This window comes from Dermacentor variabilis, chromosome 6 (genome assembly GCF_050947875.1).
Source record: "Dermacentor variabilis isolate Ectoservices chromosome 6, ASM5094787v1, whole genome shotgun sequence".
NCBI lineage: Eukaryota > Metazoa > Arthropoda > Arachnida > Ixodida > Ixodidae > Dermacentor > Dermacentor variabilis.
In genome coordinates, this window is record NC_134573.1 from 101787531 (window position 1) to 101812316 (window position 24786).

General features: G+C 48.9%; 1 protein-coding gene across 9 annotated transcripts in view; it reads right to left on the bottom strand.

The window, feature by feature from the left end:
- The window catches only part of LOC142584966 (prestin-like), a 247453-nt gene that overhangs the window by 31240 nt on the left and 191427 nt on the right, over positions 1-24786 (bottom strand). For 7 of the 9 annotated variants that reach the window (XM_075695351.1, XM_075695360.1, XM_075695353.1 and 4 more), the window contains exon 2: positions 5635-5828. In XM_075695351.1, the coding sequence (XP_075551466.1) occupies positions 5635-5828 (194 nt within the window). Of the gene's footprint in view, positions 1-1755; positions 1871-5634; positions 5829-8037; positions 8170-24786 lie in introns of those variants that run through there. The other 2 variants (XM_075695355.1, XM_075695359.1) reach the window with 2 other exon arrangements.

Sequence of the window (24786 nt, forward strand, 5' to 3'; positions counted from 1 at the left end):
TCGTGTGAAAGAAGTTAAGCAAATTACGCTTTAAAACTGAGCGGCTTTCATCACTGGTCCCCAGGTTGGAAGTATGACATCATGGCAGGCATCTTCGACATTCGGGGAACTTTCAAAGCCAATCAAAGACACGGTTATCCAGCAATGATGTCACAAATGTGCGGGTAGCCACGTTTCGGCCGGTCCTTTCAAGCGGGGTCGTCGTAGATTTTTTGAAGTGTGCCATAGGTGGATTACGTCGTTTGATACAGAAAGTAGGACTAATTTCACCTTCACACTCATCCCAACTAAGACTATGTTGACTGACAGTTGAATGCACATCAGCGTCCTACTTTTTTTTTTTTTTTTTACTTCTCTTAGCCAGCCCCACCATAGCACAAATTGCCCCGTGCTTGATGGCTAAGCAGCAAGAAAAAGAAAAGGGTCCTGAATGAACAGTGAATGGATGAAATTTCAGCAACAAGTGTCTGCCATTTATCCTCGACAGTTCAGTCTAGGTCTTGTCTAGTCTCTAGTCTAATTTATAGTCTAGGTCTAGTTTAGTCTAGGCCCGATGCACAGGTCTTATTGGCAGGTCTGAAACATAGTGCCCGAGCGTTGTGAACCCATGCCGCCCCCCATTTCAAAACAATTAAAATAAATATTTGCCTTATACACGGTGTCCCGGCTAACTTTAGCCAGCGTTTAAAAATACGCGAACACCACGTAGCTGGCCAGAACCAAGGTAATGTCTGCCGTCGTTTGGAGGTACTCAGATTATTTATTTCATTCCGCCTAACTACATAATTAGTCTTAATTAATAAACTTCTCAAATATTATGATTAGACGAAAAGTGTCAATGAGTAAATTGCAGAGCGACACGAAAAACTCCCGATATAGCTTTCTGCTGCTCGATACCTGCTACACAGAAGTGTCTTTCCGAGCGTGAAAGAAGCCCGCAAATGCACGCAAAATTGCCGCGCGACTGACCGATCGTGGCACTTGGCGTGTATTCCCGGGCTTCTCTTCTTTCACGCTGGGAAAAACACCTTTGTGTAGCACTCAATGAGGAACAGAAAGCCGTATCGGGAGCTGTTCATGGCACTCTACAATTTTCTCATTGACATGCAGTTTTCATCAAATTATAAAATTTTAGAAGTTGATTAATTGATTAAAACTAGTTATCTAATTAGGGAGAATGAAAACATAATAGTTTGAGTATCTCCAAGAGACGGTAAACAACATTACCCTTGTTCTGTCCAGTTACGTGGCGTTTTGCGTATATTTAAAACCTGGCTAAAGTTAGCCTGAATTAGGTGTACGGTAGCGGGATTAAAAGACAGGATAAAATAAGACACACCGGGACGCACACAGATGCGTTACCACAGATGCGCACACAGATTTGAGATGAGTTACGAACAAGCCCGCATTGCAACCCTCGTAAGGTTAGCTGGGACGCCCTCTATAGCTGTATACAGACGCTCCTATAGCGCCGCACTTGCAAGCGTGTTTACTAATTGTACTCCTTAAATCGCTAGAGGGTATACTTTACAAAACATGTTGAATTGCGAGGAATCCGGCAATTAAAATGACAAAATATGGCCAAGGATGCCTGACGACATGCCCCGCGCGCCAAGAACAACAATTAGCTAAATTTACTCCCGTTATCCTGGCACCTGTGCGTTCCTGTTTGGATCCATCCACTCCGCGAAACTGTTCGCGAGTTTCCTACCGCTCCCGTCTGTTGCTGCAAGACGTGCCTCAAGAGCGACTTACCGGCTTTCCCTTACGCCAGCAGCATCACAAAAGCATCAGAACAGCACAAAACGGCCGTTAAGTGTCGTCAGTACATCCTATAAAGGCACGACTCGACGCTATAGCCGAGTCTGCCCCGCTCAAGTGACCGGTCTGGCGCGGTAACTTCAACGGCCGCAGCAGGAAACACAAAGGGCGTTTCTGAACGTCTGCAGAACAGTCTGCCCGCACGACCATTGAAAAGAGATTCCTTACAACGGCAACGCAAACGGCCGCAGCTGGGCATAGAAATGCGATCGCAAACTTGTAGACGACAACTGCTCGCGGCCGCCTGCATAACGTGGAGACCGGTGGAACAAACAACTCACGCCGCTCGCACGGTATTCCCGTAGCAGGGGAACGGAGAGCGCGGTCGAGGACGAAGGCTTCCGTTGTCGGCAGTGCCAGTTGCGCTTAGCTTTACGTGACGGCATGCTTCAATTGAAGGCAGCTTGCTGCCGTTTTCTCGATATCGTTGATGCTGCTGTTGCTGATGTTGTTAGCCGAGAAACCCAATGAGTCCCACCCACTATGGGTCGATTGGGAGAAAAAAAAATTCCAAGGCGGAGAAACGCAAGCAACCATTCGAGGACTGCACTAATTCTGACAGTAGGCAATGCGTGAAGGCGAGATGACGGTGCTGACGTGAAACAAAAAAGGCAAGAACAATACTGGTACAAAGAGAAAATAAATCGGCGACCATTATTTGAACGCGCCCTTATACGCACGCAAGCGCACACACGCAAGAACGAAAGTTTAGGAGGGAAATCGATTGGACTCGATGCAGAAATGCTGGATGGCGCAGGAATCACAAGTCTCGTTTGCAACAAATATGTGTGAGGGTCGGGGAAGCTGCACGACATTTGATCGTGCGCACTAGACGAGAACCAGCACTTACAGCAACACATCCGATGGACTGGGTACTCGTACTACAGAGAGGTCTAGTTTCACGTAAGCAGAATAGGCGGGCAGCTGCGACAACGAGAGCGCTACGTTAACCGCCCACCAGGCACCTACACAGTTATATTGTTCCACGCGCGTAAAGCATTCGCCCCGTGGAAGTATTTCAAGTACAGGCTGTTCCAGCAAACTTGTGCCACGCCTAAAATCCAAGTGTGCGCTCTGACAATGCTGCCAACTTATTCGAAGTATCCCTTATCATAATCTTAGATCGTTATTAAACAATAATAAATTAGCCAGCTTTTAAAGTACTGCTTTAAAGACGAAACCCTCCAATGGAAGAGCTACAGAACCCTATTGAGAAATAGTAAAATAATTTCCGTGAAGATAGCTGCTGTGGCATAAAGATTCCCGGGCATCAAAGAAAGTGCGCGACATTTGAATAAATACCACGTGACTAAGCACTCGCGTGCAACAACGTCAGTGCCCTCAAACACGCTACGAACGAATGATCGATGATGTACGCGCACACAACGCAAGAATAGGCCTTAAGCAAAGGAGCTGAATCGAACACGACGGTCTTGGTTTCCACTTTTGCCGAGATATATTGTCCGTCCGAGCAATGCAGCAAATGACACCGTGGGATATACGATCAATACCACGTGCCAATTCTCGAAGCTCTGTCGGCATTCCCGCTGCTGATTGATTGCGTGAAGGACGAGGTCTTGGCCGCGTACGGCGATGCATCAAAGACAACGAGTGTGGCCATCGGCTCTCATTCTTGCCTGCGGCCTATTCGTGCACTCTCTGCGCATACAACTTCGATCATACGTTGGTACCACGTTAGAGGACATTACTGTCGCGTAACACCAGCGCCTATAATCACTTAATATCTTTTTGAAATCTCGCGCGCTTTCATTGTAGCCTCCCGAAAAAAAAATATGATAAAACCACAGCGGCTATCTACACGGAGAGAAATTATTTGGATATTTCTCAACGGGTTGTTACAACTTCTCTGTTGGAGATCTTGCGGCTAAAGCAATACTGGTTAATTGGTTAAAGTTCGTTAATTATTTTTCTTAATTATTGATTTAAGCACATAGATAAAAAAAATATGTACTTCGAATTTCCCAAGATGACAAGCCTGGTAAAACAGATGGTAGTGGCGCTCATTCCGTCGTCCACGCCTGTGCATATGTAAATCTGCGTCCCTCTTCTAATAGCTGAAGGGTTAGTTACCTCGCGTCGCCAAGTGAGAGAACGCAAAATTCGTCCGCGCCAGTCGGCGCCATGTGTCAGCTCCCCACGGAGCCCTGTACACGCGCCAGTTATTAACTGTGTCGTGCAAGAGTTGCATCGCAATGAAGACACTATAGCTTCGGGACGCGCACTCTGCTCCTTCACGGTGAAATTGTAGAACAAGGACACCGGACAAGGAGGAACAAATATTTGAGGACGGCGAAGCACGACAGACGGGACAAGCGCTTAGCTTTTACCGTCCGTCTCGCCTCACCTCGTCCCTTTCTATACCTCGCGCTTCACCGTACTCAAATATGCGTCATCAACTGGCCCGAAATTCTAGTCTTCTGAAAAACAAATACACCGTTCCATTCTGCCACTACGTACAAGACGCAGCTCCAAAAGTCTGCGGCGTGGGACCTGTCAGATTTCAAGCGTGTGTGATGACGGCGCATGGCTACGGCGTATATGCTACTAATTCTCTGAGGAACGATTGAAGCTTACGCAAACAAATAGAAAGTTAGAAAGAGAAATGGAGTAATGCAGTGCGACTTCTGCGGAGGCTTTTTAAGCTGTTTCATTAGGCAATGCTGACGTGAATAACTGCACAAAGCACACTTAAGGTACAGTAAAGAGCGGTTCGAAGTTAATGTACATTCCTTTAGCGAGAAAAATTTGGTTACTAAGGAGAGAATTAATGAAGGACGAATTCCCTTTTTTTTTTCTTTTAATTTCGCGTCTAGTATCATGGCACAGATTTCGAAGTATTTTCGCATGTTGCTACCATTCTTGCTATAAGAAAAGCCTTTAAAACCTCACTAGCTTGGCACTTTGGTTCCTCTAGAATTCAATGGTATGCTTGTTTATTAATATGCTATCAAACAGTACTGAACTGAGGCTCTGCAACTCCAATTACATCACGAGATACCAGCTCTGAAATGGGTTTCGTTTCCTGGTGTTTCCCACATACGAAGGCTAAGTTCACGATAAAACAGACGTTTGTAGAATTCCAAAACTGCAATCTCTGCTATGTCAACGTCCGTTTCAGTGTCCCTTCAAGTTCCGCGAGATCGCCCGTGAACGCACCGCGATCTAGGAATCACGTTCAACCAGTAGAGTCTATAATACTGTACTAAAAGAAGAGCTGGCGCAGAGTAGCTCCGTGCGCCGATAGTTTTGATGCCAAGCCAAGGTTTGAATGATAGGTGGCACACAGGTTTGCATAAAGTTTGTCTCTGCAGCTGCAAACGACCCTGTAGGTTCTGATATTAACGTTTCTGCAACGTGTCGCCTCAAACTTGTTCTCCGCCAACAATTAGCCTCGCCGAGCGCCTAATTTATACCGTTCAATAGATTTCGCAAGGTTACAAGCACCGCACTGCACGCTCAAAAAGGGCGTGAATTATTTATCGTCCGCAAATTATGCGAGTTAACTTAATTCTACGCGAACGCAAAACACGCGCTCTTAAGTAGTCCTGCGAGGATAGCACGCAACAGACGTGAGCCACAAAGTACAACAAAAAGTGACACGCGACGCACACTTTCCGAACGCATCCATTCCAAGCAGTAGAAACATCCGCGTGCTACGTATACCCACGACTCCCACGGCAGCTGAGCGATCGCGGTGCCTGATTTCCCCTCTAATACGCTGTCATCACGAAAGTATACCGTCGACTGTTTAATACAGGGTGATCTATAAGGGGGGGGGGGGGGAGTGTATACCTTGGCGTCCTCCATGATCCACCAGGGGACGACGACCGCCGAGCCCGAGAGCGTCGGCTCGTGCGGGTGGTCATCGTCGCGGTCGATGGCGCCGTAGCCTTCCTCGGCCATGCTGAAGGCGCTGTTGATGTGTGCCCGTATGCCGGACTCGGACAGGGAGTGAGACCGCCCACCGCCCCCCTCACGGTCCGGGTCTGCGAGAGAGAGAGAGTGTGACGTCAACGGTTGAAGGCAGTGAGTCACAACAGCATCACAAGGTCAGTGCTCGCGCACAACGCTCTATTCACACTGCCGGGACGATCCATGAATTTCGAGAGAGAGATAGAGAGAGAAAAAAAGAGAGAGGAGGAGGAAGATGGAGAGAGTTAATAAGTCCTGGGAACGTTAGTCCAAGTCACGTGACTTGCATGACAGGGCGAGAAATGACACGGACGGACAAACGAAATTATACCGAGAAAGTAAGTAGAAGCAGGTCACATACAGGCTGTAAAAGGTGACAAAACGCACAGATGCATAGAAAAATGTGTGCAAACATTGTCGCTTGAATTGCGTCCTAAAGAAACATTAAAATGAAAGACTAAATCACTTCAGACCTCAGCAGTACTTCCGAAATCATGTTCTCCATATTTTGGCTGCAACAGGCTTATTATTAGCGGTGAAAATTAAAATACAGACTTCCATTTTGCGCTCTACCATTGACCTCAATGATGATTGACTCGTCCCGAATTTTACTTCATTTTCGAGTACTTGGACTTTTTTTGCGGAAGTGTTTTGGGAAGGCTTCAATTCGAGAATATAATTACGCACGAATTACTCACTTTCTAGTGGTGAACATTAAACTATCCAGGAGATAATTCTGTGAATAGAAATGACATCACGGGTACTTGTCGCGGAAGTTAAAAAAAAAAAGGGAAAGTCGCAGTTTCGCCTGAAAGGCGAAGCATCGATTGAGATGGCAAATTAGCAGACAGCCATGCGAAGTAACGATAGCGCTCTCATCAGCCGTATCAACCTGTAAACACTAGCTTGCTGACTAACTTAACAAGCATGGTGTCAGCGCGCACATCAAACATGAACAGATCACACTCGATGACCGCAGACACTCGCTGTCAATACTCTCGCGCGGGGAAACGCGGCAGCAGCAGCGAGCGAAGTGACCTTCGTGCTGTCTATCGCTTCAACGCCTAAGTGAGCGCCGAGGACACACAGTACGCACAAAGCTACGAGCCGCCGACGCATCTAGACTCTGCTCCCAATGCAGATCGCTCTCAAAATACGGCCGCGCGACCGCGCGCAGACGTCGCATGCACTGCTGCAGCCGGAGTAGAACGCCATAGCCTCTCCCTACCCTGGGCCCACTGACTCGCAAATTTGGGTCCCTCGCACGCTGTGGAAGACGGCGCGCTGCCTTCCCGCTTTCCTACCTTCCTCTCACACTCTTTTACTCGCACATACAGCGTAGGGCGCGCGGCGAAGGTGTCATCGCCCTTGGACTTTATACGGAACCTCACGCCGACGCCGACGGCAGGAATGCGATTCGGCGCTAGTCATTTGTTTGCGTGGATAAATTTTGGCAAACCGAGTCTGTGCATATCGCTTACTTGGTATTCCAAAAGTGTGATATACGAAGACATAGCTTAATAATTAATTTACCTTCACTGCCCTTTAAAAGAAAGTGCAAGTTCTTGGGAAAATGTTTACCGGGTTACAGTAACAAACGGAATATGGCGTCTACTAAAAGCACACTTTGGTATGCGAATCGTTTTCCGTCGCCATTTCACTGATAGCTTATCAGTATTCCACAAAATTTATCACAGTGTATTCGCACTCAAGTGAATCACCGTCACGAACGCTCATATCCTTCCGAACAGGTAATTCACTAAACGTAGCCCATCTACATGCTCGTATCCTTACTTTTGCATCCCCTGTTATCTTATTTTTATTTTTTTAGCATCTAGAGATCGGAACGACCTTTCTTGTGGTGACACCATCATAACCAGTCAATCTATCCGTTAACAGAACAACTTACTTCGTATGATACATTAAGTTCGCCTTTATTGCCCAGAGCCACCGAAGAGGAAGGAAAATTTAGAAACTGCTAAACACTGTCAAAAGCAATTTTTCAGCACGCTGGTGATTGCGGTTTTTAGCTGACAGGGAATCAGTGGCAGCGAATCATTGCTCGTCAGATGATTTTGCAGCGGGTGGCATTGAATCTGACATAAAAAAATAATAACAGGACAATGAAGGACAACCAAAAGTAGTTCGTGCAAAAGGCCGTCAGCAACACAAGCGGTCGATCAAGTGTTAGTGCAACAGAGAAAGAGGGAGAGAGAACGTTTTTTTTACAAATTAAACTGCCCCAAATTCCTCGTACAGCGAAATGCAAATTTCGGGCCTTACTTCTACGAAGACGCTGGCGGTCCGCGAGGCGCGCCCGCTGAAACCCACAGCACGCACTTTGCTCCTCACGGCGACGGCTCGAATCACGGAGACGAACCAACGGTGAATCTCGCGCACTCGCGACACGCACGGGAGGTGGACGACAGATCCGGGACTCGAACGCGCGACCAAGCGTGGCACACGGGCAGGTGGACGACACAGAGCGGGCGCCGAAACTCCGTCGGCCGATGCTTTGCCGCCGCAGTTTTTCCCCGCCCCCTTTATATCCGGGCAGCGCTGTAGCCGGCGAACGCGAGCGGTCCTCACGGCGTGTCGTCACAATGCGTCAAGCGCGTACGGCTCGCACAGCAGCAGCAGCGCCAATAAGGAAGGGTCGCGGCACGCGTTCATTCTATACACGCGCGGTGTCGAACGCTGCGCTTCGCGAAACCATCCGCGAAAGCGGCGAAATGAAGAAAAAGCAAAAGCGGCGACCTCTCTCTCTCTCTCTCCATCCGTTGCCCGTTCCCCATCTCCGCACCCCCCTCGCCCCCCGAGACTCTTCAACACGGAAACGCCAAGATTGCCGGAGTCGTGTGCCTTCTATCTGAAAAAAGCCTGCGCTGCAAAAAAAGGCAGAGACCTCCCATCAAGCTCACTTGAACAAAGCGGGACGGGCTATGCGCCCAGCCCGCTGCTTGCTTATGCAAGGCCTTTGTTTTGGCAAAGTTTTCGCACTGTGAGTTGGTTAACCGGCACGCGTTGTGAAGGAACGAAATCGGGAGGCGGTGGGGGGGGAGGGGGGAGGGCATGACGGCGCTTGCAGTGAGGGCCGACGTCAAGTTTGGCAGCAGCGGCAGCGGCGTAGCCAGAGGAGAACGCACAAGTCGCCAATTAGTTGTCAAGGCCTGCGGCGCAGATCGGTCGGGCCACTCAAATTATTATCACCCGCGATCACTCTGCACGCGTTCCGAACAACAAACAAGACCGCAGCGTCCGCTGACGGTCACGACCGCCAAGGCAATTTTTGTTTTTGCGTTAGCCTTGAATGAATATGTTGCCCGTTTGGAATCCAGAGACAGGTGGCTGTAATTATGTCTATAGGGGACGACCGCAGTGATCCATCAAAGCGCGGCCCGAAGGAGGGACAGTTCTGACAATTTATAAACGCGGCTGCGTATTCGCCGCGCATTTGGCTTCAAACTCGTGCGAAGTGGACAGTGTGTGCGTGTGACGGTGGCCACCACACTGTGACGCCGCCTCCTGCCGTTTAGAAAACCGCCGTGAGCAAGTGTTCGCGTACGCAATGATGCTTCAGAGTTGAAGTAATTAATGAAAAAAAAAACAAAGAAAAATGTTTCTTGTGGACGAGCGATGAGAACGCGCGGCTTACCCGTCCCCGACGTCTACGTATATTTCGCATGCATATCGAATCTATAGGAAGCTGCCAAAAAAAAAAAAAAGAGGCACTAACGAGAATACAATACAGAATACGAGCAGCAGTGAACGTGGTTTCTGTCGGTTGCGGAGCAGTAACCGGACCGTATCTCTGCCTATTTCGCCTGGCTTTTTTAGTACAACACTCGCTTTGGCACCGAACTTTAGTATAGGAGAAGTTCAAATGAAAAGGGTCCCGGTAACCGTATTCGAAATAATCATTACTACAGAACTACAGCTTCGACGAAGACGCCGTGTTGGAATAGTTGGTTGAAAGATATTGCAAAACCATGAAGAGCTAAAGCAACACAGAAAAAAAAAAAAAAACGAACCCAAGTTGGATTCAAACAACTTCGAACACAACTTGCTGACTGGTCAACTTACTGAAGTGTTCATGTAGGAGAGATTGCAACGCGGTAATTGCTTCCTCGTTTTTTTTTTTTTTTTTTACTTGAACGGAAAGAGAAGGACGAGTGGTGACACCGAACGCAAACCAAGCGCCTCCTTTCGCACTTTACATGAGGTAACGACTCTCGCTGCGACAGTTGTTCGCCGCCGGAAGCTCTTCAGCCAGAATTAGCTCAGAAACGCGCGCGCGCGCGCTTTGGCATTGTTCTCATCTCGCAGCATCAAAGCTGCGCGCTATGGCCGTCAAGCACTGCGCGTGGGGACGCTCTATGAAGAGGCGAGTCAACAAACATCGAAGGGCGTAAATAGAGAGAGAGAGAGAGAGAGAGAGAGAGAGAGAGAGAGAGAGAGAGAGAGAGAGAGAGAATGTATAAAATGAGAAGGAAGAAAAGAAAAAAAAAAGCCATCCACAAGAAGGAATCCACGAGTCGAATCTGTTCGTGTACTTTTATAACATCCTTTGTATTATGCCTAAGGGCAAGCTTTCGAATAAAACAAAAAAAAAAAAAGGAATCCAGGGAAGGCCAAGGCCAGCACACGTGTACCGACATACATATACGCCCCCGAGCATGCTTACGCTAGGAGAAAGCACGGGCCTCGTACACAAGGCCGCGTATAATGCCGCGTTGCAGGATGGCGGCCGGCGATAACAAGAAGGTCCACGTGCACTATAAACACGAACCGCCAGGACCGTGCCCATTGCGCGCCTACATATCAAACCGAACCGGAAGTTCGCGCCGGCGAGAGTGATGCCCAGCCGGTGGTATTATGCGGAATAAAACGCCTCCGGAGGCAGTATCTGCGAGACAATCGCGAGACAGAACGCCATGAGGAAACGAACTAGACGTGAACGACGTGAAATCGGTTGCACTCGAGAGAATAGCGACGTTTTATTTTGCTCAGTCAAACTTCGGTAAGCAGGGCAAGATGAAGTTAATTTAGGTAAAAGTAATAACTAAATGTCGGGGTTTTGCCAACCAGAACCGCGATCTGATTATGAGGCACGCCGCAGTGGCGGACTCCGAATTACCTTTGACCACCAGGGGTTGTTTAACGTGCACTTCAATTTAGGTACACGAGCGCTCTTGCGTTTCGACCCCATGAAAATGCCGCCGCCGCAGTCGGGATCGTATACCGCTACCTCGAGCTCAGCGGCGCAACGGCATAGTCGCTGAGCTACCGCGACGGGTCAACAGAAAGTTTGCACTGACGGCTTCAACTTAGATGTGGAATTTAGTCCTAACATCATTCATTCTGCGTCATACAGAACTGTATGACACAGAGAGAGAGTAAGGGAGAGAGGGAAAAGCGAACAAACATGCAGTTCTTCAAACTGATGGCGTAGGTTATGAGTGGCGTCAGTGCGACGGAACTTTGAGGACAATGTGCCGACATTTGACGACAATTTGCTACTCGATCGCTTCGTAGTATTCACGAGAAGTGCGCTTATGCCGCACATGAGCCGACTCGCCTGAATGCCTATCAAACTACGGCGCTTAATTCGTGCACGGGCCGCGTTTAGTAGACATGCTGCGGAGCCCGATGCGACATAGATGCGGTGGCACTGGCATCAATTTTCGCGCGGGCAACATCCCCCCCCCCCCCCCCCCGCTCTCTAATAAAAAAAAAATCGAGTTAATCTAGTGTGAACATTCACGGAAATCAAAACTAGTTGGTCAGGTTTTACAGCTTTAGACAGGTCACGTGGGCAAAACCTGGCTCAAAGAGGTGACTTTTCACTATACTCAAAGCGCGCCCTCCGCATCGCGTTAAGACAAAGTCGCGCAGGCGTATGTAGACGCGGCTGACGCTTGCCCTTCGCGCAAGTAAGGGGGCACGTTCATTACTGCGACGCAAAACCGCTTCCCGGATGGCGCAAGCGCGTGGGCATTTCAACCGGATGGGCCCTGTAGTGCGTAGACTCACATGACTCTCGGCTGACATCACCGCCGGCAGTTCTTTGCTCCTCCGTCCTACGACGGTCGTTCAACCTTCGCGTGCTACCAAACTACAGTCTTGCGAACAATTTATACCTAATGTCCGCGATTTCTTTCCTTTTCGTTACTACGTGAGGTGAGTCGGAACGCTGCCGGTACACACGGTAAGAAGACTGCTGTATTCGGCTGAATCCTCGTCAACGAAAGTTCGCCAGCTTGCCTTTCGATTATAGCACTCGCGCAAGTACCAGGCCACAGGCGGACAACAGCGCCCGAGACATTAGACCTCTGTTTACGCCTGCATTGTGAGACCCACGCGAGATATAACTCCGTATTAGAGATTACACCGCAGTGCTTTGGGAATTTCGTTTGCGTCGACCGCTCTGTAGAGCGTCCAACATAACTATATACTAATTGCAGGCGACTAGCATGTGTCCGACATTTTTTTTTTTTTTACTGTTACCGCGGTAAATGCAGCGGCGAACATATGAAAAGCACACGCGCGCTCGTGCGTCAACTACCCATTCACCTGCCGTCACCAGCCTGACGTCACTCCCTCCTCTTTTACTTTTTTTTTCATTTAGAGTTCTTGAAGCAGCTGCACTTTGCCGAAAGCCACGCGACACGAGCTGCACGTGCAGTCAAGCGTCGACAGGCGAGAATTCTGCGGCGACGAAGACGCATGACGCCGCGCGACGTCGCCTCGTAAAGAATAGGTCGACGAAGAAACGAAGAGATTAAAAAAAAATTGAGCGAGGAAGTGCAGCCAGCTATAGCTAGCTCCTGCCGGAAGACGCTTCAGAAAGCAAGGAAGCGTGTTGCAATGACGAGAACAGCTATACGCGAAGACCAAGGAGGTTATACGAAAAACAACCTGCGGTGGAGAGATGAACGCCCTCAAAGGAAAGTCGGAGACGTCATCTTGCACTGTAATACAACGCAACGTCGTTGTTGCCTTCACATACAGGGTTGTCCCAACCTATCGTGCATCAAGATTTAAAGATACGCGAATGTCACGTATAGCTGGACAGAACCAAGGTAATGTTGTTGCCGTCGCTCGGCCATACCCAATTTTTCTTTTCCATTCCGCCAAATTAAATCATTAGTCTTAATTAATTAATAAACTTCTCCAATATCATAGTTAGATTAAAAGAATCGACGAGAAAAATTGTGCACCGACATGAAAAAACTCCCGACGCAGCTTTCTGTTGCTGAATACGAGCTACACAGCTGCAAAAGTGTTTTTTCGAGCGCGAAAGAAGACCGCGAATACGCGCAAGATTGCCGCGCGACTGGTCGCTCGAGGCACTTTGCGCGTATTCACTGGTTATTTTCACGCTCGGAAAAACCACTCCGATGTAGCACGCATTGAGCAGCAGAAAGCTGCATAGGGAGTTTTATCATGTTGCTCTATACAAACTTCTCACTGACACTTTTAATCTAATGATAATATTCGAGAAGTTTATTAATTAATTAAGACTAATAATGCATTTAGGCTGGATGCAATATATTATCTCAGTATCTCCAAGCGACGGCAAGCAACATTACCTTGGTCCGTTCCAGCTATACGAGGCATTTGCATGTTTTTAAATTTCACGTATGATAGGTTGGGACCCCCTGCACACACGGATTGGACTTCCCTGATAAGCACACTTGAAAGACAGAAGAACTTCATCCGCCCGACTGTAGCACGAGGTTGCAAAGGAAACCCGTAGAGGTTGCTCAGAAAGAAAGCTTCTTAGTTGAAGAAAATTCATGCCGGCCCGGGATTCGAACCCGCGGTCAACACATCACCGGAGGCGGTGGCTCTACCACTTGAGCTAAACCGGAGGATAGCATATCGGAGAGCGAGGGAGAATCAAACGACAACTAGAAGCACTGGGCCACTGAATACGGGAAATCAGTTCGGCGGAAATCCGCGAGGTGCCCTTTCAACGCACTCGTTCGCTGACCCGGCAGTTGACGGAGCATCGTCGGCAGTTATGGGACATCGATGCTATACAATGTCGACACTCTTACCACATCAGACATATCAGAGAAAGTAATAGCTATGCAATACTTCTTTCCAGGAAGTGTGACAAATTAGCACGCTAGTTACACACCCGCAGCATCTTAGAGACCAGTAAACACACAGTTACGGAAACAAGAAAGCTCATACTGTATTAACTTGATTCTAACGACCACTTTGCTTAAAAAAAATTACAAAGTGACACGCGAGTTGGACTCAAGTACTCCCACAAAAACTGCCGGCAAAAAATGCAGACAGAAGGTAGCGTAGCCAAGTGTCACGTATATACATAGCCACAAACATGCGTTGCTGCGGGCATTTCTGAGCGAAGCTCTCAACGCTTGCGCCTTTGCTCCGGGAGATGGCAGTGAAGCCAAGAGGCGCGTTTGCATCGCCTGTGGCTAAACGCCTATGACACCTCTTCACACTTAGCGTGCAACTATGTGGAAGCTACACAAGAGGTTTGGAAGTCAAAACGTGTAACTACGCGCGTTCCTTGTCCAATTAAAGTGTCGTAGTCGCACATACGTGCGCGAGACTGCGCGCGAGGCTACCCCGACGGGCTGCTAATGGGAAACGCGAAAAGAAAACCGACGTAATAAAAAAATGGCATAAAACAATGTATTAACAGCCCTATAACGTAGTGTCTTCGTATTTAAGGATGAAACTTTTTTTGCTTCATTTATTACTGAGACTAAGTACAGAACGGTTTGACATAATTACCGGCTAAACATACCGAACTATTTCTTGATGCGGGTGCATGCAGCTATTGCAAGAATTATTGCTATCTTCAACCTGGCCCGGTTTCTGTAATCACGCTACGTAATCGCACAAATAGGAGTATAAGGATCGTCCTTGACCACGACATCTCAAAGTCGCTGATGGCCGCGGGGAAAGGTCACGCAACGCAAATTCGATAGTTTTAGCGTTGACGAAAGAGGCTTGCGTACTCAAGAAGCTAAATTCTGGGTCTCGCTGGAACCGGCTGGGACTCGAGCGGATTGCCCATACCCAAGTGGGATGACGCAAGCTGTTTGTGTTGCCTGGTCTGAAATTCCCCAATAAATCTGACGCGCTAGTGCGCATGCATCAATTGCCTCGAATCTAGAGCACTGCGGCCAAAGACATGCCAGCTGGCAATGAAGGCGGGTCGCAGATTCATCGCCGCTAACGCGAGGCAGAAAGTGATGACGCAAGAGGGGGCAAAACGCTTGCAAGAGCTGGCAAATTGCACCGTGCGAGGACGGTCGGTCTGCGGCCACGGACACTGAGGCGAGTAATGTGGGTGCCACTCCGCGCCCAATTGCCAGACTGTGGACGCAGTGCATGTGTGTGAGAAGTGGGGGGTGGGGGGAGGGAGGGGGAGTGGAGGGGACGCCGTAGGGAGGATCGAGCTGGAACGGTCAAGCGGTTGTGCCGTTTTCGAAACATTTCCAGCAAGTGGCGCCGAGTTAAACCGGTAGCGTATACTGACAACAATGGCTTATGCAGCCATTTTATGCAGTTATGCAGCCAATAGTTATGCAGCCAGATTTCGTCAACGGCCCCGACGCCTTTTCCTCCAACCGCGGTCTCAAAAAGAAAGAAGAAAAAAAAAAGGCAGCGCCCTGAGGAGTGTATCAACAGCTAAACATTGGAAGCAGTTTACAGCGATAAACAAGTTATACTGCCCAACTGCCTTCTGCCTTCGTCTTATTGCGCTGCCCCTTCAAGATATTAGACAATCGCATATACACCGGTCAGCATGAATTGCATGGCATGCGATTTCAGCGCATGCGCTCTGCTTTAAGATACCGCTATTATCTTTCACGTCTTAGCTGCCACGCTTATTGTACGACACAACGTCTGCACGCGCTGAATTTTGTTTTCCGCGATTAAAACTTCACCTCGGACATTCCTCAGAGGCATGGATAACTTGAACCGTCTTCCATGCACCATAGACTGTGGCAATCAGTGATTCTCCACATGCTGACCTCACGCTACCAGATGCCGTCCTGTGTTATACTGGTAGGCGCGCCGATCCCACATTTCCTTCTTTTTTATTTATTTTGCAGCCAAAGCTTCTCTAACAGGCTTTGTTGTAGTAGGCTCGGTGCATGCATGTTCCAAACGAAACGTGCAGTGACTACTAACCACGACAATTAGTGAGAAGTTCACATTTACGCAACCATTACACGTGAAAACGATCGCCCGACTGTCACTTGTCACAACGTACCCTAGGTTCGTGCGCCATGCGTGTGCGGTACCGCGAAGGGCGCGCGCATGTCAGGCAGTGCTGGATTTTGAGAGTCATTGTGAGCGCACACGACGGAAGTGGCAGCCTGCGCGCGGTCGTCACGTAGCCGGCACGTAAAATTTCCCGACGCGGGTTTCGACACAGGTTGTCGTGGTTTCGGACCCGTGCTGACACTCTGGGGGTCACCGCTGGTTCCGTGTCGCGCAAAGATGACGGACGCTCAATAAAGGCTCCTTCACACTAGGCCGACCCGACAATGATTTTGGACTGCCGACTGTCGGCGGCAGCGTTCTTTTTTTTCCCCTTCGCGTCGGCGCATCTGTCACACTGTACCGAAGCCGACAATCTGCCGGCGGTCGGCGAAGAGCTCGGCGAAGGTACAATGTGGCAGAGGCGCCGACACGGAGGCGCCGACCGAAGTCGGTGTCCTGTTGGCCTAGTGTGATGTGAGCCTTAACGAACCGCTGCTCGCCTGCGTTGAGGATCGGCCTACACTTTGGCCGGCGAAGAACACTTACGTCCTGTGAAGATAGGCACAAAGATGGCGCGCTAACACACGTGCTGCCAGCCCTTGCTAGGAGATCAGCTTCAGTAATCTCCCGCGTAAGTTGTGATCGGTGCTTTTTTTTAAGCACTTCACACCGATCAAAACTCGGCTCACATCCACAGTGCACATTGTAATCATGTTCTTTTAGCCTTTCATTGACCCGCCGTGGTTGCCAAGTGGCTATGGTGTTGGGCTGCTGAGCCCGAGGTCGCCGGATCGAATCCCGGCCACGGCGGCCGCATCACGATGGGGGCGAAAACACCCGTGTACTTAGATATAGGTGCACGGTAAAGAACCCAAGGTGGTCGAAATTTCTGGAGTCCTCCACTACGGCGTGCCTCATAATCAGAAAGTGGTTTTGGCCCGCAAAACCCTAAATTTTTTTATTTAGCCTTTCATTAAGACAGCGACCATATTGGCCTCTATATCTCTTCCCGCATGATAGTGCAATTGAATAAGCAATCCCAACAACGCAAGATTGAAAACGCTTCTTGTGCATTGTCGAACAGACAGAAGTGCGCAGATGGAGCGGATTTACGACCGTAGAGTGCCTGGCTTAGCGCAACCGGCGCAGAAAACGCTACTTCCACATTACCCTTGCGACCAATCTTTTTTTATTCTGTGACAGACGTTATGCAAATGTGGTATGACTACCAGCCTCTTTCGTTCACCATTTCTTTGTCGGACTTCCGTGTCACTCTCCTTCTTTACCTGCTTTAATACCTTTTCAGATATGGCACACAGTAGTGCGGTCAGGTACCCGGCACACAAAAGTCGATGAAAGGGACCCGCAAAACTACGCTCCATGGCATGATGGCAGGATTTCCTTAGGTCATTAGTAAGACAAAAATTAGTGATGCTTCGCTTAACCAGTTTAGAATGGGCTGAGTCAAATGATAAAAGAGGTTTTCCGCTTCTTGGTTCATACATCCAGCTTACATGGCCACGGGAAAGCACATTTAGCTCTAAAAATCGTAAGCTGCTGTCAGTAGGCATCTCATGGGTGAACGCAAGCGGATGAAAGCACTTGTTAGAAGTTTTCACGATTTCGTCTGATGTGGGCTGCAATGCAGCGCTGTCGCAATCAACAAGGACCGAAAATCATCTACGTAACGGCATACTGTGACGACACTTCATTTATCTAGCACGGTCAGTAGCAGCCGGTCATGATCGGCAAGGTCACTTAGGACAGGGGCCAGGCATGAGCTAATGCACACACCACTGTTATGAATGTAGGTCCGGGCATTAAAAGATACAAAAGTAGATTTTAGGTAAAATGATAAAAGTTCAGTGAGGCTGCTATTATGAACACCAGTGCGATTCTGGAAAGCTATCGCACCAAAGGAATCAATAGCGTCCTTAACACACTGCAACAATTTGTGCGATAAAGAATAATATAAATCGTTTATGTCTACTGAAAAAGATTTTAAGCCCTTGTTATTCTCTTTGAAAAAGTTTGTCAAAGCGTCCGAGTTCCTTGTTAAAATAGGGTCGTCAACAGAAAGCAAGTTGCAATACTTGACAAGCGCTGTACCAGTCTTAGAATGCAATACCAACTCGCCCAATCCTCAACCATAATAACGAGGGAAGTGGGGAGAAGAGTCGTCATTAAATGAACAGAGAACGGATGTGTCTCACTACACGCCCCCACCCCCACCCCTTTCAGTATCCACCAGCGCATCGACGTAGAGAGAGAGGGGGAAGGAGGTTAAATAACTCCTCATCATGACGGGAGAACGTTGCTGCTTTGGGAGCTCGGCTGAGTCCAAGTAAGCGGGCCGATGCGGCGTAGAACGTTCTGTTTATAGAACACTGACGCACGATGAAACAGCATGGCTGTCAACTCGGAGCGAACGGTTGTTTGTTTAGCTTTGCCAGCAGGCGCGGCAACCACCAACCTCGCACTCGTCGTGTATAGTGCGTAATATATTCTCACGGGTTCACATATTCCTTTCGTAAATCCTCATAGAAATTCACACGCCTTCTTGAGAAATTGGAAGCAAAGGACACGGAACACAATACGCCCTCACGCCATGCCGAGGCAAAACTAAAGATATGTAAGGTGCCTGGAGTTAAGAAGGCTGCGTCGTCAACGTGTTGCGAAAGTAAGGTTGCAAGGACACCTTTCACACAATATAGGACGTTATATCATTATGGACTGCACTCACTGTCCAAAAATTTATTCAGTTTAGTTTATGCTTCCAGTTAGCTTTTCCTTTTCTTTCTTTCTCTTTTCTTTTTTACGAGAGCTTTAGTTCTATGGACGAGAACTAAAGATGCATAAAAAATATTGTGAAGATCCTGCGCATACGTTGGAATTTATGTGAAGCGAAGCTTCAGTGAAGCGGTTCAGTTAAATGATGATAATAACGGCGATGCGTACTATTCCTCCTGCGTAACGCGTAATCTCATGGAATGGTTACGTTTATCCAAAACAAAGGTTACGAATTAAAGTAATGCAATTTTTGTGTTTATGCATTACACCGCTCACAAGCTGTGCCGAAATGCAAACAACAAATCAGACGAATGCGTCATGCGAGAACCCGGAATGATGAGGATGGAACGACCACGACGGCACAATGACGAATGTACGGAGAAGACCGACGCTATGGCGTTGACATAACAATGATAGAATGACGACGACGGCATGATGTCATAATTCCGTTTGCTGGCGCACTTCCATCGGAGCATATATAACTTTCGTACACTTCATATATATATATATATATATATACACACACACACACAAGGAGACTAAAAGCGGCGCAGAAACAGCAAGGATGGCGGACGATAGACCTCACTTCGTATTCCTCTTTTGCGCTCTTCACTTCGGCCTCTTATATATCCACAGGACAACTGGCTCGTAACTGTACCCTCTGGCGGCGAAAGCATCGACTCGCCGCAGGTGAACAAAGATTACATGAAAGAACTAACACACAAGGTATTAACGGGTGTCCGGGGCACGATAGTACTCGAGATGGACAACGTGTACAATGTCCGTGCGGTAATGAGCAGATGATGAAGAAGACAGCAGTGAAGCGATCTATTAAGCGACATCATTGACTTGGCGGCACACGCGACAAGAGCCGGTGTACTGGAAAAGCAGTTTTTCGGATAGTCCGACACGTCCCGCTGCGGATCACAGGAGGACGAGCGATCCAGGGATAAAATGGGTGGTCCTGTGGTGGCTGTTGCAGCGACTGCTGGTGGATTTGGGACTCAGAAAATCGGTTGAGAGCAACTTGACGTGCATGGTCGGTATGGGCAATAGTCTCTAGAGCATATTCAATTGGTAGGAACCCAGAAGAAGTCACCAGTATGTTCATGGGCAATGCAGGTGTTCGACCGTATAAGTGAAAAAAATGGCGAATAATCAGCGGTATTATGCCGGGAAGCGTTGTACGCGAATGTCACAAAGAGCAACGCAGCGTCCCGAAACTAGTGGTCGTCAGACACATACATGGCCAACATGTCGGTAAGTGTTCAAACCATTCGTCTGTGAATGGCAGGCTGTAGTCAATTTATATTGCGTCATGCAGGATTTCAGAATGTCATCAATCAGCCTCGACGGTCGGCCCCGGTCAGTTAGCAGTTGCCGAGGAGCCCCGTGCCGGAGTCTGACGTTGTGCAGCAAGAAGTCTGCAACGTCGGTGGAACAGCTAGTGGGGAGTGCATGCATGATGGCAAACCTAGTCGCATAATCTGTGGCAACGGCGAACCACTAGTTTCCAGTGGCGGATAAACGAAACGGACCTAGTAAATCAAAGCCTACGCGATGAAATGGCTCGTACCGAATGTCCAGAGGCTGAAGATGGTCTGCAGGCGGCAGTGTCGACGTTTTCCGGCGCTGACAAAATGTCGCATGAGCCCACGTAACAGAGCACTGAGCGGGACATCCCAGGCTAATAGAAATGCCGTCGTGCGGGGTCGTGTGTGCGTAATACGCCGAGATGTCCCGCTGTTGGTGCGTCGTGAAGCTGGGCCAGAACAGCCGAACAGAGGTGAGCAGGGATGACAAGAAACAGGTCAGGACCGTCAGAGAGTAAAATGCGACGATATAACGTGTTATTTTATAGAACGAGAAGGCGTAGATAGGCATCAGGAGCATGGAAGTACAAATTTTCGATGATCTTGCGTAGAAACGCGTCAAGGCGTTGTTCGGCAGCGATGCTGAAGAGTTAAGAGATGCAAAAAAACACAAGGAATGAAGTTACTCAGGGCAGTGTCCAGTGCATTTACGGGGTACTTGGAGAGGCAGTCGGCATCCTGGTGCAAGCGGCCCAGGCTTGTAAACGACGGTATACGAGTATTCTTGAAGTTGCAGTGCCCAACGAACAAGGCGACCAGTGCGATCTCTGAGGGAAGACAACCAGCAGAGAGCATCATGGTCCGTAATGACGGTGAAGGATCGGCCGTAAAGGTAAGGGCGAAATTTGGCGATGGCTCAAGCAACAGCGAGACACATTCTCTCTGTGATCGAATAGTTTCGCTCAGCAGAGGAAAGAAGGCGGCTGGCAGAAGCAATAACGGTCGGGACCTTGCTGGCGTTGGGCTAGAACTGCGCCGACTCCGTATACCTGTACCATCGACAGGATGGCGAAGTACAGTGACCTCTCGGCCGCCGAAACAGCATTTGGCAGAGTTAAATTTAAGAACTGCATTGCGAAGGACGCTCATCTATGTCGCGAAGGACGAGAGTCTATGTAGATGACTGGAGGACGTGGCCAAGAACATGACAAAGTCGTCGAGACAGCACAGACAAGTATACCCCTTGAAACCACCAAGAAGGGAGTCAATCATTCGTACGAGTGTTGCTGGGGTACTGGACAAGCGAAATTGCATAACTTTGAACTGTTATAGTCGACTGGGTGTTACAGTGGCGGTCCTCTCCCTATCTTTTTCGTCAGCGGCGATTTGCCATTGGCCGGACCGAAGCTCTGTACAAGTACTGTGCGCCATGCAGAGAGTCTAGGGCGTCGTGAATTCGCGGCAAATGGTGCACGTCCTTCTTAGTAATCTTGTTTAGATCTCGACAGTCGATGCAAAACCGCAAGGTGTTGCCCTTTTTTTTTTCTGACGTGCATTGCAGGGGGCGCCTAAGGACTTGTAAATGGCCTTGTCCTTGGTAAGCATTTTCTCGGCTTCCGTCGGGATTACGCGCCGTTCAATCGCGAACACTCGGTAAGGACTACTGTGGATGGGGCAGGCATTCCCAGTGTCAATGCGATAAGTCATATCTTTTGGCTGATAGAGATGGGACGAAGCAAAATCGAAAACGTCGCCGTAAGCGGCTAGCAAGCGACGAAGGTCATCAGACTGAGCAGCGGAAAGGTCCGGGGAAATCATTGCTTCAGAAGGGGCGTCAGATGAAGCGATGGTGTCAGGGCTTCCAGAAGAGTGCGGGGCATCAATAGTAAGGGCCAGAGGGTCGTGTGAGTCTAAAGGCGTTATGCTGCCTAGCGTGATACCATGGGAAAACAATTGAGGTGTGCGTCCGAAGTTCTGAATAGGGATACATGCCCGGTTCACAGAAACAGACAACGTAATGAGGGAGGGCTGCACGCCTTCTCAAAAGAGCAACTAGGGAAATGAGAGATCGCGTAGACGCCGTCACAAACCGCGAGATCTGAGATCAATGTTACATACGTCGCGGCAGCTGATCGAAGGCAAACAAACTCGGTGACACATAAACGCGGTGGTGACTCGGTGGTGACATCGGGCACAGATGGGAGTTCTAATCGTAGAAGACAAGAATAGCAGTTCATGAGGGCATAATGAGTACTCAGGAAGTCACAGCCGACCCTGACTTCATGTGGACACTGGTGCAGAACGGCGACGAAAACTGAGGTCTGGAGGCTAGCGAAGCTCACACGCACAGTGCACATGCCAAAGACGCAAGATGTACCGCTGTCGGCAACCCGAACAAAAGCGACGCCGCGGGCGTCAGGACCTTGGCGAGACGACTAGAAATGCGAGTGTTCATAACCGGTAATTGCGCCCCCTTGTCTACAAGCGCCGAAACGGCTAAGCCGTCCACTTCTACGGCCAAAAGATTTTGTCGGATGGCGAGGGCGAACAGATGATTTCCGGGTCCGTTCGCCAATGCAGCAGCATCTCAGGAAGTTGCACTGGTCAGTTTTCCGAAGAGGGACGGCGAGGGTATGGCGACGGCGAGCGACTGGCAATCAGTGAGCGAGAACACCGGTTCTGTGGGGACGCGAAAAGCGGTCGTAGCGTGAAGTCGGAGCAGCAACATCATAGTGCGGCGGGTCATTGCGGGTATGAAAGGGCGAGGACCGGCTGCCTTCCGGGCGGTAAGTGTACGCGGGACCAGGAGACGAAATCCGACGATAGCGACAATGGCGGGAAATATGACCTACCCCATTGCAGTTAAAGCACACTGGCTTGTCATCATGTGTGCGCCACTAGTTTGGGTCACGGTATCCGAGATATGTCGATTGTGGGCAGGGATGTCGAAAGAAATTGCTGACCGTAGGGCTACTTACAGCACAGACGGGACTGATGCCTGCGTTAGGCAGCTCTTCGCCCACGACAGCTTGAATAAAAGATACTGCCGGGCGGGACTCGCCGATAGAACAAGCCTGGGGAACCGACGGAGACGCAGCTTCAATCTCGCGCCGGACAAGACGCAGCAAGTTTTCGGCACCAGGCGACTGGACGTCTTCACACGATGAGGTAGCGGCGGTATTAGGTAGCCGAACAAATTGTTGTGAGACACGACGGCTCTTTGCTTCTTCAAAGCGTCCGCACCATATCATAATGTCGTTGACGGTCGAGCAGTCCTTGTACACGAGTAAATTAAAGGCGCCAGAAGCTGACTTTGGCAGCTTCGGGCGTCTTGTCCTCAACCCAACCACAGAGCGCTAATACAGCTTGAATGTACCCAGCGTACAATTCAGTAAAGTTTGGGCCCAGCACAAAAGTTCCGTCTTGGTGGCTCGCTGGCGCCCACCTGGCTTCCCAAAGAGTTAGGGCAGTTTTTGCTTGCAGGTGTTCCAATCGATCAATTCCTTCTCGTGATTTTCTAATCAAACAATGGCCGTTCCCTTGAGGTAATAAAATATATGATGTTAGCCAGCGTTATAGTCGGGTCCCACCGGTTGGTCTTGCCCACTCGTTCGCATTCGATTAGCCAGTCTTCGATGCATCCATAGTGTCAGTGCCGGAGAAGGTGGCGAGGTCTCGGAGGTGGGTCAAGACAATCGGTGTTGTGGCAGCCGAAACCGAAGCAGCGGGCCTCTCAGTCGACATGGTCGAATGGCCCACATGATGTTCGCTGCAAAGTTCAGTGATTTGCACGTGATGTACCCCGCGACTGCACCAAGATGTTGCGGGGACATATATGTGTGTGTGTGTGTGTGTGTGTGTGTGTGTGTGTGTGTATATATATACATATATATATATATATATATATATATATATATATATATATATATATATATATATATATAGGGGGTTTATTTACGCCATGTACAAGGAGACTGCAATTGGGGCAGCAACAGTAAAGGTATGGCAGACGATGGATCTCAGTTTGTCCTCCTCTTGCCCACTCTACACTTCAGCATCTTCTATATCCGCAGGACAACTGGTTCATAATATATGCAGCGAGGTAACGACGACGAACGCCAAACCCCGTGGACGAGGCAACGAAAGGTTCTACAAGACGACAATGTTCCATTACACCGCGAGTTCACCATCACTATTTGGGAACGAACTCCCTCACTCTGCTTAACGTAAGCAATTGTTTGCTAAACACAGTTTTTTTTTCGTTTTTTAAACACCAACTTTAGACAACTGTTTGATGAACGCCAGGTGCCAACTTGTATGCTTTACTAAAAGAAGTACGCCGTATTGGGCCACAAAAAAAAAAAAAAAAAAACAAGACGACGAAGGAAACTGGCGTTTACATTTGCACTCCCAAGTTTAATCGCCATAAACCTCACAGCGCCTCAAAAAGCCACTTAATCATGTCATGACAAAACATCTGAGCTTCAAGAAAGACATTACTTAAGTCTACTGCGTTGAAGTATGCTGCAAGGCGGACTGTGTTGAAGAATGCTGCAAGGCAGCAAGGAGCTACTTGTTTCGTGTACGGCTACGGTTCATTGGTGCATATATAGTCGTCGGCGTTCTGCGAAAAGCAGTGTTCACAGGGAAAAAGCCGTGGCATACCCAT